General features: G+C 43.6%; 1 protein-coding gene across 1 annotated transcript in view; it reads left to right on the top strand.

The window, feature by feature from the left end:
* The window catches only part of MTSS1 (MTSS I-BAR domain containing 1), a 155,585-nt gene that overhangs the window by 132,533 nt on the left and 6,527 nt on the right, over positions 1-16,525 (top strand). Inside the window, 5 exon segments of the mRNA XM_083357612.1 lie at positions 582-689; positions 2,722-2,819; positions 7,615-7,825; positions 11,857-11,976; positions 14,544-14,741. Coding sequence (XP_083213738.1) covers positions 582-689; positions 2,722-2,819; positions 7,615-7,825; positions 11,857-11,976; positions 14,544-14,741 — 735 coding nt within the window.

Below are 16,525 nucleotides of genomic sequence, written 5' to 3'. Positions count from 1 at the left end.
TTACTTTTATATGTAAATGAAATTACCTCTTGCTTTCTTCCTCCTTCCCCAAACCAACAAATTTGAGAAATAAACCTCCCCAAATTCATATACTTAAAAGGTAAAGGTTCCCCCGCACATGCGTGCTAGTCGTTTCCAACTCTAGGGGCCAGTGCTCATCTCCATTTCAAAGCCCAAGAGCCAGCGCTTGTCCGAGAACATCTCCGTGGTCATGTGGCCAGCATGACTAGATGCCAAAGGCGCACAGAACGCTGTTACCTTCCCACTGTAGTGGTCCCTATTTTTCTACTTGCGTTTTTACGTGCTTTCGAACTGCTAGGTTGGCAGAAGCTGGGACGAGTAACAGGCGCTCACTCTGTTACGCGGCACTCAGGATTCGACCCGCCAAACTCCTGCTAGCGTGTTTTAAGGTACACCTCAGGGTTGTGAGAATAAAGTATTGGGAGAAACATAGATCCACCCTTCTGTATTTCCATGTTGTGGTAAGGCTACCCTCAGTTGACAGAACTCAATACACCACAAATTTGACTCGATAAGCAATACCAGATTCTGTATTTTAAAAAAAAAACACAATCTTGCAGGAAGAAGAAATATCAATGCTAGGAGAAATAACTCATCTACAGACCATATCAGAAGATCTGAAAAGCCTTACCATGGACCCACACAAGCTGCCATCATCAAGTGAACAGGTACACTTGTTTATTGGGACTCCTGACTCAAAAATAGTAAGGTGCTCCTCCATTTACAACCATTTATTTAGTGACCATTGCAATGGCACTGAAAAAAAGTGACTTATGGTCATTTTTCTCACTTATGACCGTTGCAGCATCCCCATGGTCACACTTCAGATGCTTGGCAACTGGCATGTATTTACGACAATTGCAGTGTCTTGAGGTCTTGGGAACACCTATTGTGATCTTCTGACAAGCAAAGCCAATGGGGAAGCCAGATTCACTTAACCGTCTTACTAACTTAACACCTGTAGTGATTCACTTAACAACAGTGGCAGGAAAAGTTGTAAAATGGGACAAAGTTCATTGAACAGTTGTCTTGCTTAGTAACAAAAAAAAGCGTGCTCCTTCTTTTCATTCATTTGGGGGATTAGGCGGAAACAAAAATCTCAGTCAATACACCCTCAGAGATACTACGTCGTTTGATTTTTGCAAGAAGAACTGGAGTATTGGAGCAGGTTTTTTGAATGCAGTAAGTTGGTTTTGAAGCAGAGGTTGTGTTATAGGTTTCATATAACATACAAGAGAGCCAGTTTGATATAATGGTTAAGGCGGGAGTGTTAAAACTGCTGGCCTGTGGGCCGGATGCATCATCCGGAAGCCGCGCCCACCCCATTGCCGGCAATGGCAAAACCGTCACGATACGTTGTGCGACGTCACGTGACGTCACGAGTTTGACATGTTTGGGTTAAGGCATCGGGCTAGAAACTGAGAGAAGGTGAGTTTTAGTCCCACCTTCGGCACAAGGTCAACTGGGTGATTTTGGGCCAGTCACACACATTTAGCCCTAGGAAGGAGGCAATAGCAAACCACCAAAACCAAAATCTTGCCAATAATACTGCAGGGATTAATTTAGGGCAGTGATGGCGAACCTTTTGAGACTTGAGTGCCCAAACTGCAACCCAAAACCCACTTATGTATCATCGGGCCAGGTGGGTGTGACCCTTTGGGTGGGTGTGGCCAACTGGGTGGGCATGGCCCATTGGGTGGGCATGGCTGCAGTGGTAACAGCAGACTGGGTGGGACTAAAAGGTTCAACCAATGAATTCCAACTTTGCGAGAACTTTTTTCCCCCGCGAGAAGTTGAAATTGATTGATTGATTGAACCTTTTTTTTTTACATGGCGGTGGAGGCCTAAAGCAAAAAGGGTTTATAAAACCCAGCTGAAGGCCTAGGACTGGGGCGATGGCACATGTGCCCACAGAGAGGGCTCTGCGTGCCACCTAGGTTTGCCACCACAGGTTTAGGCCATCACCACAAATCAAAATTAACTCAAGAATTCATTCAGTAATTGCCTAGTGAGAAAGAGAGCTCATCTCGGTCCATAGTCCATTGTTTTCATTGGAAGATGTGAACACATAGTTTGGATGCTGTTCTGGCATACTGTATAACAAATTTGTCTTGGTTTTTATTTCATCTAAATATTGGGTGTATTTATCAAAGACTTTAAAATACTTATTCAGGGATGCACAGTTGAATGTTGCAATGCATAATCTATGGGCCAGTTATGACCTCTTTTATTCTGTTCACTCAATTATCAATGTTCTGTAATGTGCTTAGTACTGTGTTGTCTCTGATGTTTTTTAGAATGTTTTCTTTATTTTGCATCCCTGAAAATCCAACCCTCACTTATTTTATAATTAAGCAGTACTCGGAATAACCCAAGACATACTGATAGTTTCCTTTGGTTCATAGATTATATTACATTGCTATCAGAGAAGTGGCTAATTATTATTAGCAAAGAGCAATGTTTCTCAATCGTGGCAATTTGAAGAGAGGTTGTTTTCCATGGACCGGAGGGGAGGTGGTTTCATGTGGTGCCTGCATCCCACGGATGGGGCTTCGCTTGTTTGCATGGCCCAGTTTCTGGCATGCCACGGACTGGTGCTGGTCCACGGACTGGGGGTTGGAGACCCCTGAGTTAGAAGACCCCGAACCAGCCTTTTAAAATCATTCTTGATCTTTCATGGCGGTTTTTGTTTTTTCTCAGGTAATTCTCGATTTGAAAGGTTCCGATTATGGCTGGTCCTATCAGACTCCTCCTTCTTCTCCCAGTACCACTATGTCCAGAAAATCCAGTGTGTGCAGGTAAGTGTGGTACACAGTGTTTTTAAGATTTTAAATTTGGGCCAGGAAAACCCAACCTCGCATCTGTTCTTAATGGAACTCATTGTGTGTTCGTTACCCTCTCAGCCACCCAACTTTGCTTATCGGGGAGATGGACAAATTCAATAAACGAATAAAAAATAAACTTCAACTGTATGGGAATTTAATTAGGGGTGAACCCCATGTACATTTCCTTCAGCAAACAGGGTGGTAGGAAAAAACAGGATAAAATGCAGTAAATAAAATGAAATAATCCTGTTTCTTAAGGAGCCTTTTTAGTGTGTTCTATTTGAATTTGAACTTAGAACAGGGGTGTCAAACTGCCGGCCTCTGGGCCGGTTGCATCATGTGGAGGCCATGCCCACCCCAGCTCTGGCAATACAAAAAAAGTCACAATACGTTGCAACACGTCACATGACGCAGCAAGTTTGACACCTGTGACTTAGAACATTCAGCAAGTCTGAAGCCATCTTTTTGGAACTGATTGAGCCATCGTTTCTGCTGACTTTTGTCAACTTTTCCATTATTCATTTGTGGCACTGAAATTAGTTGGGCTTCCAACATTGCAGTCCCTGTGTCCTGACCCAGATCGTGTAGGTAGATGCAGGCAACAGTAAAGTCTTTTATTGCACTGCTAAACCACGACAGACGGCCCTCTGGGGGTTTGATAAACCTCCACCCCACTTTTTCCCCAAAACCAGCAACCCACCATCAAGTGTAACTCAGTCCCACCAGCTGAGTCCCAATAGTCACTGGAAGCAAACCCCTCAAACAGGAAGAAAGGCGAAGTCCACAAATCCAGTGCAGACGTTGCAGAAGCAAAGTCCATAAGCCCCAAGCAGAGTCGGAGTCTGCAAAGCAAGATATGCAAATCCAGAGGCTGAAACCTGAGTTGGAGGCTAGAAGTCAAAGTTTCCCACAGTCAGGGAAGAGTGCCAAGACAAGCAGTTGTTCCCAATGTTCCCTGGCCTCTGGTTAAATCAGCCCAAGCTAGGCGTTCCTTGCGAGGAAGGGTGGGGCGGCCTCCTCATGAGCAGCCTCACAGACCACCTCTGAGCTTCCCTCCGCTCCACCCTCCGTGCCCTCAGATCGGGTGGGGAAGGCAGCTGTTCCTTTTTCAGAGGGGATTTGTTGTCTCTCATCACCGTTGCCTGTCTGCAGTTGATCTTCCCCTGTGTCTGAAGTTAGGCAGCTCCCCAGCCGGTCAACCAGTTTCCCCCAATGCTGGAAGGGCCTGGGACAGCATCATCCTTAGCCCTTGGACTCTCCAGACGTTCTAGGGGAGATGTGCCATCCCCGTCAGATGGTCCTGGTTCCAACTCCGTCTCCGAACCAGGATCCATCATGGGCATGATACCCTAGTACCGTGGTGGCGAACCTATGGCACGGGTGCCACAGGTGGCATGCAGAACCCTCTCTGTGGGCACGCGCGCCGTCGCCCCAGACCTAGGCCTTCAGCTGGATTTTATAAAACCTTTTTGCTTTAGGCCTCCGCCGCTGTGTGCAAAAAAAAAAAAGGTTCAATCAATTTCAACTTCTCGCAGGAAAAAAAAGATCTCAAAAAGTTGGGATTGAATGAACTTTTTAGTCCCACCCAATCTGCCGTTATCACCGCAGCCACGCCCACCCAATGGGCCACGCCCACCCAATGGGCCACACCCACCCAATGGGCCACACCTACCCAATGGCCACATCTACCCGGAACCCAACGATAACATAAGTGGGTTTTGGGTTGCAGTTTGGGCACTCAGTCTCTAAAAGGTTTGCCATCACTGCCCTAGTACTTAGCATTTTAGAATCCCGAGGTGTCTCCAAATCTGGTTGACTGTTCATTAGAATTCTGTTGATTTGCCCCTCATGTTGGAGTGACTCAGAAGGCGTATGGTTGAGGATTCTAATGCTTCAAAGAATTTTACCAAAAGCGGCTTGAGAAAATTAAAAGGCATCTTTCAATCGAGTCGGTTCACTGTTTAATTGAGGATTCAGAGTCTGCTCTTCCTTGCCCTGCTTTCCTGCCCTTGGACACTTAAGGTGGAATAAAAGCACGAGAACTAATTATGAAGGAACTTTTAATTGCCTAGCAGATTAAAGTATCCGAGGGCATCAAACGTCTCTCAAAACGGTTGGGATAAAAGTTGTTTGCTGTTAAGATGCAATAGCTGTGAACTGTTCAGCACTGTTTTTAATACGTTAGTTTTGTGTGTCTTGGAACGCTGAGATGCCTTTTCAACCTCCTGCAAGAAACTGTTTTTCTCTTGGCTAAAACAGTTGACCGCATGCACACCTAATTCCTCGCTTCTCCCCAGGTGTATTGAAACCGTACTTTTCTCCTTTTCTCCAGCAAAAGGGAAAAACTTCCTGCTGTCTCTTCTGTCCTTTCCTTTCTCCCTAGCCCCGAAGCTCTCACGTTATTATCACTTTTATTTTACAATGTTTGCCTTCTAAATCACATAGATTGGAGGTGCTCTGGCATCCCTGGCATGAGAGAGAGCAGTTCATTTTGCATTTCCTTGCAAAGCTAGCTGTCCGTGCATGCCTTTGTATAGTATCTATATCCAAGAGATCTATAGATATTTATGTTGATGGCAGGAAACACGGGCTTTTAAAAAATGCAGTATCCTGAAACGTAAAAGGAAAATGGCAGACTGAAAGTCTACGGGAAGTCTAATGGCCAAAGTAGGCAAGATGATGGTGTTGCAAGGGGATGTGTGGTGTTGGCAGTGGCTACATAAGCCACGTTGCTCCTTCCCCTTTCAGACTGGCCCTCCAAGAGGCTGCCGTTAACACCTTAAAATAAATCCGTAACAGTTTCCACTTATCTGCCATTCACTTGTGTTATCTGAGTATTGGAGTCAACAAGATTAAAAGCAGGGGTTTCAAGGTTTTGAGAAGGCCCCCTGCAGACATCCCTGGAAGTCTTGTCAAGGAGTCAAGAGTCTTGTCAAATTGTTGGGCCAACCGCCGGGAGAATCCCAGGAGTACTAAAACCTTTTAGAGCATCATCGACGGCACACTGGGCCGTCCTTGAGAGGTGTGTGAACTGGGTGGCCAATAATGGCCCAAGACAATCAACTCTTCCACGCCATCGGTGGGCAGCTTAAAATTTATACTATAAATGGGGTTTGTCTGTTCTGGTGACAAGCTGGTAGATGAGATGAAGGAGTTCAGGAAGGCAATTGAGGATTCTGAGTAAGGGAATGAGAATAAAATACATTTGATCCCTTACACTAGGGATAGGCAACCTTGGCTCTTTTATGACTCGTGGACTTCAACTCTCAGAATTCCTGAGCCAGCCATGCTAGCTCAGGAATTCTGGGAGTTGAAGTCCATGAGTCATAAAAGAGCCAAGGTTGCCTACCCCTGATCTACATGAATTCCACAGTCTGTGATAGATCCTTTGCATCATTCACCTTGATTTTACTGAGACTTGCATAGGAGAACTATCCTGCTGATTGTTCTGAGTATAGATATTTCCTGGAAGGGCTACCAATTGAAATTTCCACCTGCCTGTGAAATATTTTATTTTATTTATTTATTTAATTTAATTTGTATACCGCCCTTCTCCCGAAGGACTCAGGGCAGTGTACAGGGCAATAAATACCAAAAATACAAAATACAAAAGTTAAAAACAAATTAAACAATTGTGCCCGAATACAATAAGTTAATTAAAACAGTAATTAAAACCCCAAACCCATCAGGCCAGGCCGGCTTGTTCAAATAAATAAGTTTTTAGATCACGTCGGAAGTAGCGCAGGTTTTGAAGAAGAACCAAATTGTGCAGGCAGTCTTCAACTTACAACCCCTCATTTAGTGACCATTCAGAGTTAAGCGACTTACGACTTATGACCATAACAGCATCCCCATGATCACATGATCAAAATTCGGACACTTGGCAACTGGATCATATTGATGACGTTTGCAATCTCCCAGGATCATGTGATCCCCTCTTGTGACCTTCTGACAAGTCAGTGGGGAAGCCAGATTCACTTTAACAACTGCGATGATTCGCTTATCAACTCTGGCCAGAAAGGTCGTAAAATGGGGCAAAACTCACTTCACAAATTGCCTTGCTTACCGATGGAAATTTTGAGTGCAATCGTCCTATGCCGAGGACTACCTGTATTGCAGCATTCCTCAACTTTGGTACCTTTTAAGCTGTGTGGATTTTTAATTGTGTGCACTTAGCTTAGAGCAAGGGTAGGCCACCTTGGCTCTTTTATGACTCGTGGACTTCAACTCCCAGAATTCCTGAGCCAGCACGGCCCAGCTTGGAAACCTCTCCCTTTCCCCTCAGCGTGGCTGGCTGAGGAATTCTGGGAGTTGAAGTCCGCGAGTCATAAAAGAGCCAAGGTTGCCTATCCCTGGCTTAGAAACACCCGGGTTGAAAAACGCCACTGAACACCACTAGCTAGAAAGAAAATTGTTCACTTCCACTGCTAGCTATTCCCCTGGAAGAAAATTCTGAGACATCCCAGGCAACCACATAGGGATTATTATTTTTAGGTCCGGTTGTAGATTAGAATACGAGCATCACCCCCTGATTTGCCATTTTCTGTCTGGTTACTAAGGATACTGCAGCAAACTTATGGCTTAAAACTACTACTTCTGGTTTCACCATCTTATGATTTGCGCATGCCTAGCCGGGGATCCATGGGACGTTAATTGTATTGTGCCGGTTTTTCTCCCTACCTACCCCTTTCTTTTTGTCTTGTTTCGTTCCCCTCCTCCCGCCCCCTCCCCCCCACTTGCCCCCATTCTCTTCCTTTGTATCTCACAGCAGTCTGAACAGTGTAAACAGTAGTGACTCCCGGTCAAGTGGCTCGCATTCTCACTCACCCAGTTCACACTATCGCTACCGCAGCTCCAATCTGCCTCAGCAGGCACCAATGAGGCTCTCCAGCGTCTCCTCGCACGACTCTGGATTCATGTCCCAGGACGCTTTTCAGTCCAAGTCGCCGTCCCCGATGCCGCCCGAACCCTCCAACCAGGTATGTCTTCGAAACCCGTGTGGTGGGGACGGTGTTGCCTTATCTGGTAATGCCTGTGGGAGAAAGGAACCCTAACTTCAGAGACCCCAGGAGTCCCTACCCCGTGGTTCCCACATTCTGTAGTCAAAGTTAAGTTGGTTATCCGTTTGCTTCATTCTGATTCTCCTTCCCTCATTGAGAACTGTATCTACGTTTTGGCTTAGAAAGTCTTATTATCCCCTCCTACAGCTTAGGAGAGTTAGCTGAAATTAGCTGGTAGTTGATAAAGAGAAGCCTAGAACAAGTCGTGTCTCCCGAAGGGAATCTGTCTCATCCAATCAAAATAGAGAGCCCTTTTATGTCTTTTAACACAGAGGTTCCCCAGCCTTTTGGGCACCAGGGACCGGTTCCGTGGAGAAAGGTTTTTCCACGGACCAGAGAGTGCATGGTTTTGTGTGCTGCCTGCATCCCACAAATGGGGCTTTGCTTGTTTGTGTGGACTGGTTGCTAGCTTGCCACGGACCTGTACCGGTCTACGGACCGGGGATTGGGGACCCCTGTTTTAACATACCACATTTTGTAATAACCTTGAAGACAGACGTAGCAAAATTGGATATGCAAGCAACTAGAATAGAAGATTCAGGACAAGTAACAGCTGCTTGTCAAGATTTCCTAGTGCAACACACACTCAAACTTAGATTTCATATTGCACCCAAATTCTTACAAATTGTCTTAATCCAAGTTCCCTGATTTCAAGAACTGGCATTACATTAGTATGTTGGGTTTGTCTGAGGCCATCTTAATTGCTATAGGCAGGAATGAACAACCTGTGGCATGTGAATGAACTATTACTACAGTTCTCAGCAGTCTTAGCCATTACAGACAAAGGTACATGGATTTCTAGCTCAGTATGAGCTTATCAATATCTATGCTACAGGTAGTCCTCGACTTACAACACTTTGTTTAGTGACCGTTCAAAGTTACAACAGCACTGAAAAAAGTGACTTGTGACCATTTTGCACACTGAGGACTCCTGCGGCATCCCCATGGTCATGTGTTCAAAATTTGGTTGCTTGACAACTGACACATATTTATGACCGTTGCCATGGCCCAGGGTCACGTGATCACCTTTGCGATTTTCTGCTGAGCAAAATCAATCTGGAAGCCAAATTCACTTAACAGCCGTGTCCGTAACTTAACAGCTGCAGCGATTCACTAAATAACTGTGGCAAAGAAAGGCCGTAAAGTGAGCAAAACTCACTTAACAACTGTCTCACTTAGCAACAGAAATTTTGGGCTCAGTTGTGGTCGTATGTCGAGGACTACCCTGCAGTGGCTTATCCGTCTCTGATAAGAGAATATTGAGAAATAATCGTTTTCAGAATTGTGCAAGCTTGAAGCCAGGAGCATTTGCAAGAGTTTGACAAAAGCTACGTTCGACACCAACAACCCTCTCTTTTGGATGTGCGTGTGAGTGACATCATGATGCATATGTCAAAAGGCGAGGGTTTTGTGTCACTGTACGAAGACCCTGTTTTCCTCCTTCAGCCCCCTGGAGATAACTGCTTCTTGTGGGCCCACGTTTGCCTTTAATGCTATGTGTAATCTCTGAAAGTCTTGAAATCTTTTAACTCTTGGTTCTTAAAAATAGCTACCCAAGAGAAATTTTGCTGCAATAGAATAGGGAAATTATTAACAGTGAATAATTGTAGTAATGGTTTATTGAGTCTAACTTCACCTAGATGCAAAATTATATTAAACTAAGACCTGTCTGGTACTGGCAGTTACCTGTCGTATTTTAATTGACACGTGCATAGTCTACACAAGACACCTTATAAGTAAGCTTGCAGAGATCGTCAGCATAATTGAAGCATGCAGACAAAAGTATATTTTTCCTCCCTTAGTATTGCGTTCGAAGTCCTGCTGGTTAGACAGCGCTAACTAACTTGGTTGACAGATTTCTCCAGAAGCTGTTCATTGTGCGCAATTTGTGTTATAACCAACTGACAAGCCGTAACTTTGCAGTTTGTGTATTGAAGGGCTAAGTGTGACAAAGAAATAGTCGTGCAATGCCATATGTTGTATTTGAAAGCAAAATATTGTCTCTAACAGAAACACTGTGGTGAAAACCGCCTCCCACCCACCTGCCTTTATGATGCTTTTTATGTATTTTTAATGTCTCGTTCTCTGTTGCTGAGGGACAAAAGAATGCATTCCACAGGTCTCGCAGCTCTTCCAAAGAGTGGAAGAAGAGGGTTTTTTTCATGTTACATTTCAAAATTATCCCCTATTATTGGGCACTTTTGAGGTGTTGTTTAGACTGTAAGAAAAAGGTTGATTGACTCAAAGAGGAATAAGTATTTCTGTCCGTTAGTGTATTTGTATGAAATCCAAGCAATTGTATGGGGGGAAGAAGGCCAGGTGAGAATTTGCTTCCTGTGTCCTTCCGTAGTTGAAGCCATAGTCTGTATATGTGAATAGTACCCCTTCCTTCCTTCCTTCCTTCCTTCCTTCCTTCCTTCCTTCCTTCCTTCCTTCCTTCCTTCCTTCCTTCCTTCCTTCCTTCCTTCCTTCCTTCCTTCCTTCCTTCCTTCCTTCCTTCCTTCCTTCCTTCCTTGTAGGATCCTGTGATTTGCTCTTCCCACAATAAACAAGACAGTCCACGAACTGAGCTGTAGCTACTTGCCAAGACTTTAGCTACATGCTTTTCATCTACTAGAATTCTCAAGTTCACCTGCCTATGTTTCAAAATGGGAAGGAGTGTCTAATGTGCCTTCCCAGAGGGTTTAAGTTTGACTTAACCCTAAGTTCTGGCTTAGCGCTTGAATGAAAAACCATTAGGAAGTCCAAATGTTGAAGGTTAGATTAGATTGCAGAGTTTCAAAAAAAAAACCAACAACCCCAAAAACCAAACCCAAGTGAATTGGCAACCTCCTTGTACATAGTTACTAAACATACAATATGGAGGTTGCATGTAGTCATCAGGAATTCAACTGAAAACTTGAAGAAAATTTCATTTAGAGATGGCTTTGATCAGGCGTTGGGTGCATCGTTCAAAGATTAATTTGTAGAGTAATTTGGTGTACCCCTGAGCAGACTTTTAAGATGTGCTCTGAGTGAATAGCAAGATATTTCAGAAATGGAAACCTGGTTTCGTCTTGTGCTACTGGAGTACTTCACCCCTCAGTCTCTTTCAAGAATCGTCATTATCAAGTAAATTGATGTAGTGTTAGCCTTGACCTGTCCTGCTTCCTCCTTACGGTTCTGCCCAGCATAGATCTTCAAAGCTAAAGGTGACCTTCAGCCTGGTCAGAGCTGGGTTTGCCTGCCTGCCTATCCCGTATGGTACCCTTGGAATAAGTCATTCCCACCTTGAAGCATTTGAAGCAGCCCTACAAACTCTGCAATCGTGTCAGCTTTTGCTCTGAAGGGTTGCTTTGCTCTTTCTGCGGGGGTAACTGGCTCATGCCTGTTCCTTGCTTTCATCCATAGTGAGAGGGACCTTTGCTGTGGTCTAGAACAAGGTGTGCTGTTGGAAGCAAGAACAGGGAGTCTCACCTGTAGAAGATTGATCAGTGGAAGGAAGTGAGCATCCTTCTTGGTCCTTCAGCGGGAAGGCAGTGTTGGAGATACTCACATCTTGCACGTTTTGTTTGTGATTTCGTGAAATGATATGGCACCTTCCCCGAGGTGTTGCCTTCCAGTTGTATCAAGATGACAAGTCCCCAAATCTGCAGCCAGGACATCCAACTCGTCCTCCAGCCCTTTGGGAGGTCATTAAGCTGATCCGCTACGCTGCGAAGAATCTACCATGTAGAACCCATTGCTTTGGTCCCTCCGCACTCTTAAAAAAACTTATAATCGTGTTTAATGCTTAAGATTTCTTTTTTTTCCCCCCTAACACTCTGCTTTTCTTCTCTGTATGTTTTCGTCCTTTGCTTTTTTTGTTTTGTTTTTGTTTTTAATTTGTTTCATTGGCTTGTCTTTCTTCCCTTTTTCTTCCTTTTCTCTGTTGGTTTTGGCTTTTTCTTTATTTTTTTGAACCCCAGCAGAATTCGTCCAGCTCGGCCTCTTCTGAAGCCTCTGAAACCTGCCAGTCAGTGAGTGAGTGCAGCTCCCCCACCTCTGTCAGTTCAGGCTCCACCATGGCGGCTTGGGCCTCCACAGAAAAGGTGAAAAAGACTTAATTCTCGAAGATTTCGTGATTTGGTTTTTCCAGGCTCTGTAATATTCACAACTGCCAAGAGTAAGAAGCTGTAGATGAGAATGGAAAACGTCCAGCTTCTCTCTTTTTTAAAAAAAAAAAACACAACAAAACAAGTTTATTTGTTTTTTCAGTTAAAATCTACATATTTAGAAAGCTTCATGATGACTGGGTAATCAGAGATTCAGTAACAGAGTTTTCAGTACATAATTCAGGTTACATTATCAAAACATCCTTCTCAGTTTCCCTTCACATTTCATACAACCAGTTTAAACTAATAAATTTCTAGAAATAGCATGGTCTGTTGAAAAAATTGTCAATTCAATTTCATTGAGATAATCTATGTCCTGTTATTAAAGTTTACCTAATTTTAATTTTAATTATATTATTCAAATTTAGCCTTTAACATCCCAAATAATATTCACAACCCAAATTTCCCTTATTTCATTACAGCAAAAACTATAGCATCTAAAATGTACACAGTGGCTGAATAGCTATGTTCTACCTAATCACCACAGAAAAGGTGAAAAAGACTTATCCTGAAGACTTCATGATTTGGTTTTTCCAGGCTCTGTAATATTCACAACTTCCACAAGAGTAAAAAGCTGTAGATGAGAATGGAAAATGTCCAGGTTCTCTTGAAAGGTTGAACAGACTTGTGAATGAAGCCATGGTAAAAGCTGACCTTGATGTTGGCTTTTAAGCTTTGCCAAAGAAGTTCCCCCAGTTCAGATTCAGTTAAGGAGCTTTTCCAGATGTCCCCAGTGCAGGTGGTACTTGACTTACAAAATGTTGACCATTTTGAAGTTACAACGGCACTGGAAAAAGTGACTTACGACCTTTTTTCACAGTTAAAATCCCCACGGTCACGTGATTTACTCTTGCATGCTTGACAGCTTGACTCACATTTATGACGGTTGCAAAGACCCAGAGTCATATGATCCCCTTTTGTCACCTTCTGACAAGCAAAGTCAATGGAGAAAGCAGACTCACTTAAACAGCCGTGTTAACAAATGGGGTGAGAAAAGTCATAAATTGGGGCAAAACTCACCAAATTTCTCACTTAGGAACATAAGTTTGGGGCTCAGTTGTTGTAAGTCAGGGACTACCTGTAGTGGCAGCCATGTCCTAAAGTGAACACAATTAAGGCTTGGGAGACAGAAATTAATGTTTTCCAAGGCACTTGAAAAGACTTCTGTAGCATGTAGGGATATTGTTATGAGTACCTTTCTGTCCAAAAATCTTACCTTTTGAGAAATAAAACAGTAAGAAAATGTCCTTTTTCTAAAGAGGGAGGCCCAAATCTGGAGAAAATAGACTTTTACCATCTCAGAATGTAAATTCCAATTGTCCATTTTTCCAAATTCACCTGGAAAAGCCAGATCCTTTTGGCAGGTGTACATATATCTGCCCAGCATCCTAGAGGTCAAAGTGAGGGAGGGGACTGGTGGGGTCCATACTCATGAGCAATTTCCTCTTCCATTCCTCCTGTCGTTTCGTTTCGTTTTGTCTTGTCCGCAAACAAGTCATTTTCTGAAGCTGAGCTACTGGAAGAAATGAAATACATGGATATCCTGAGCTATCAGGCCCAGGAAGAATAGCCTTATATTTTACAGCAGTATGTCAAATGTGGATTTATATTAGGATATGTTGCTTCTGATAGTACCTGTATCACAGATTGATAGATAACTACTTTGCATACAGTAGTCTCTGAACCTGTGGCATTCTCAATTGTTTAAAAACCAGTACCAGGCAGTCAAAGGGATAATACAGGTAATCCTCATTTAAGTGACCTTCCCGGTTACAAAAGTGATGAAAAAGTAACTTTGCAAATAATCCTCACGTTTACAACTCTCATAGGACTGTAAAATAAAGAAGAGTTGATTGTAAAATTGTGATGTTTCGCTTAACAAACCAAGTTGACAGAACAATTAATCAGTGGAACAACCTGCCTCCAGATGTTGTTAGTGCTCCAACGCTGGAAGTTTTTAAGGAGAGATTGGACAACCATTTGTCTGAAATGGTATAGGGTTTTCTGCCTGAGCAGGGGGTTGGACTAGATGACCTCCAAGGTCCCTTCCAACTCTGTCATTCCTTTAAGAACTTGACCAGAGAGGATCTTTATTCTTTTTGTTGAATGATGCTCCTGAGGGTGTTCTCATTCACAAAAAGAGCACAGCCTTTCACTGCCACGTGTCTCCTCACACCGAGTTACGAAGTGCTCCTGCCTCTGGGGCACAGCTGCGGTCCAACGATTCAGCTCCTGAAAAATGATCTTGTTTGTTCTTGTTCTGGTTCTCTCTTCCAGAACATGGTTGCCTAAGTTGAGTGTCATTAACAAAGCATGAGCAAGCACCGGGTTGCGGGTGTTGACTAGCCAAAGGGACTAGAACCATTGAGAGCATTTCCCCTTCCTTTCTCCCAGCAATGCATGCCTGTTTCACTTTGTGCTCCCCCATATTTGGACCTATTTATATTAATTTCTCTCCTTTTTTCCCCTTTTCTTTTTTTATTGTTCTTTTTGTTTGTTTCCAGTTGTCTAATGGGTATTATCACTGTAGTTTACCCAGTGGCTCATCTTTAGCCCCCGTTGGTGTGGGTTCTTTCCCTCATATTCCGTCTGTGTCTCACGCATGGACCCGGGCCACCTCCTCCACCCTCCTTCCAGACTACGTTCATTATTACACCATTGGGCCAGGCATGTTACCATCATCTCAGATTCCTAGTTGGAAGGTTTGTGTTTCTTTTCGTTCCTGTTAGAGTCTCTCCTTGTCATGCCTCACAACCCCCACCCCACCCCTTGCAAGAAATTGCTTCTCAATTCTTAACTTAATTCCGGGTGGACCTTTGCTGCCTTCAGCTCTCATCTCCCATTCTGAGTTCTTGATCTGGTGGTGGAATTCTTCTCCTCCGTCCTGCTTTTCCAGTAATTAAAAAAAAGCTATTGTTTGGATCAGTGGTCTCCAAACCTGGCAACGTTTAAGACTTGTGGACTTCAACTCCCAAAATTCGCCAGCCGGCATGGGTCTGAGGAATTCTGGGAGTTGGAAGTCCACAAATCTTAAAATTGCCAAGTTTGGAGACCCCTAGTTTTGGATGAACATGCTCCCAGCTTTGTAATCTATGCAACCCTTTGACTTTTCAGATGGTTTATGAAGTGTAGCGGTTGGTATTTGCAAATGGGATTTACATATAATTAATAATGTATTTATTTTGTATCTTGCCTTCATTATTTTTACAAATGACTCATTTTCCCCACATCAACAATCCTGTGAGGTGGATTGGGCTGAGAAAGAGTGACATCATCCAACTGGCTTTTCATGTCTAAAGCGGGACTAGAATTCACAGTCTCCCACTTTCTAGCCCAATGCCTTACCTGCCTATGTGGGTTACCGATACTATAAAGCACAATCTGTGTTCCTTTTCTTTCAGCAGTGATCCCACTAGTAAATCCTTTAAAAGTCCTCCCAAAAACCTGTCCATGATTTCATCATTCCTGGAGACTTTTGTTAGGTTACTTCTGTGGGTGCAGAGTTTTTATTGCCAAATCTCATTCTTCATGGGAATCACATTCAGAACATCTTGCTGGTATCAAATGTCATGAGAAACTGGCCATTGTAAATCACTTTTGCAATAGAGTTGGTATCTAAAGATACTTTTAAGTTTTGAGAAAGCATGAGGAAAAACAACATGATTTCTGGGAGTAGGAAATACAGAGGGAACTGCTCCGGAAACTCCAGAGGAACATTTGCTAGGAATATTGGGACTCTAGCTTCCAGGTTAGCCAAGTTGCTTAGGAATTCTGGGAAATGTAGCTTAGGAATTCTGGGAAATGTAGTCCCAACTAAAAGACTTTCTCTGAAATATGAAAAAACAGAGAACTAGAAAACAATGGTTGCAGAAACTGAGTATTTTTATTTTATTTTATTTTAATTCCATTTATATCCCGCCCTTCTCCGAAGACTCAGGGCGGCTTACAAGCTTAGCAGTAGCCTTCATTCTATGTATATGCCTGCTTATTAGGGCTTTCACAGACCCCCCACAAGCGGCATTATTACAAAGTCAGCTTAATTGCCCCCCACAATCTGGGTCCTCATTTTACCTACCTCGGAAGGATGGAAGGCTGAGTCAACCTTGAGCCTGGTGGGACTCGAACCTGCACTAATTGCAGGCAGCTGGTGTTACTTAAGGAGGCATTAGCCCACTGCTCCACCAAGGCTCCTATGAGTGTGTCTAGTTTAATGAAAAGAAGGACTAGGGGTGACATGATAGCAGCGTTCCAATATTTGAGGGGTTCCCACAAAGAAAGAGGGGGCCAACCTATGCTCCAGGGCACCTGAAGGCAGGACAAGAAGCAATGGTTGGAAACTAAGGAGAGAAGCAACCTAAAACTAAGGAGAAATTTCCTGACAGAACAATTAACCAGTGGAACCACTTGCCTCCAGAATTTGTGGGTGCTCCAGCATTGGAGGCATTTAAGAAGATATTGGTCAGAAATGGTATTGGTATCCCCTGCT

Source organism: Vipera ursinii, assembly GCF_947247035.1.
Source record: "Vipera ursinii genome assembly, chromosome: 3".
In the NCBI taxonomy this organism is placed as follows: domain Eukaryota; kingdom Metazoa; phylum Chordata; class Lepidosauria; order Squamata; family Viperidae; genus Vipera; species Vipera ursinii.
The sequence above is the reverse complement of the archived record's forward strand: the minus strand, read 5'-3'. Positions and strand labels throughout refer to the sequence as shown.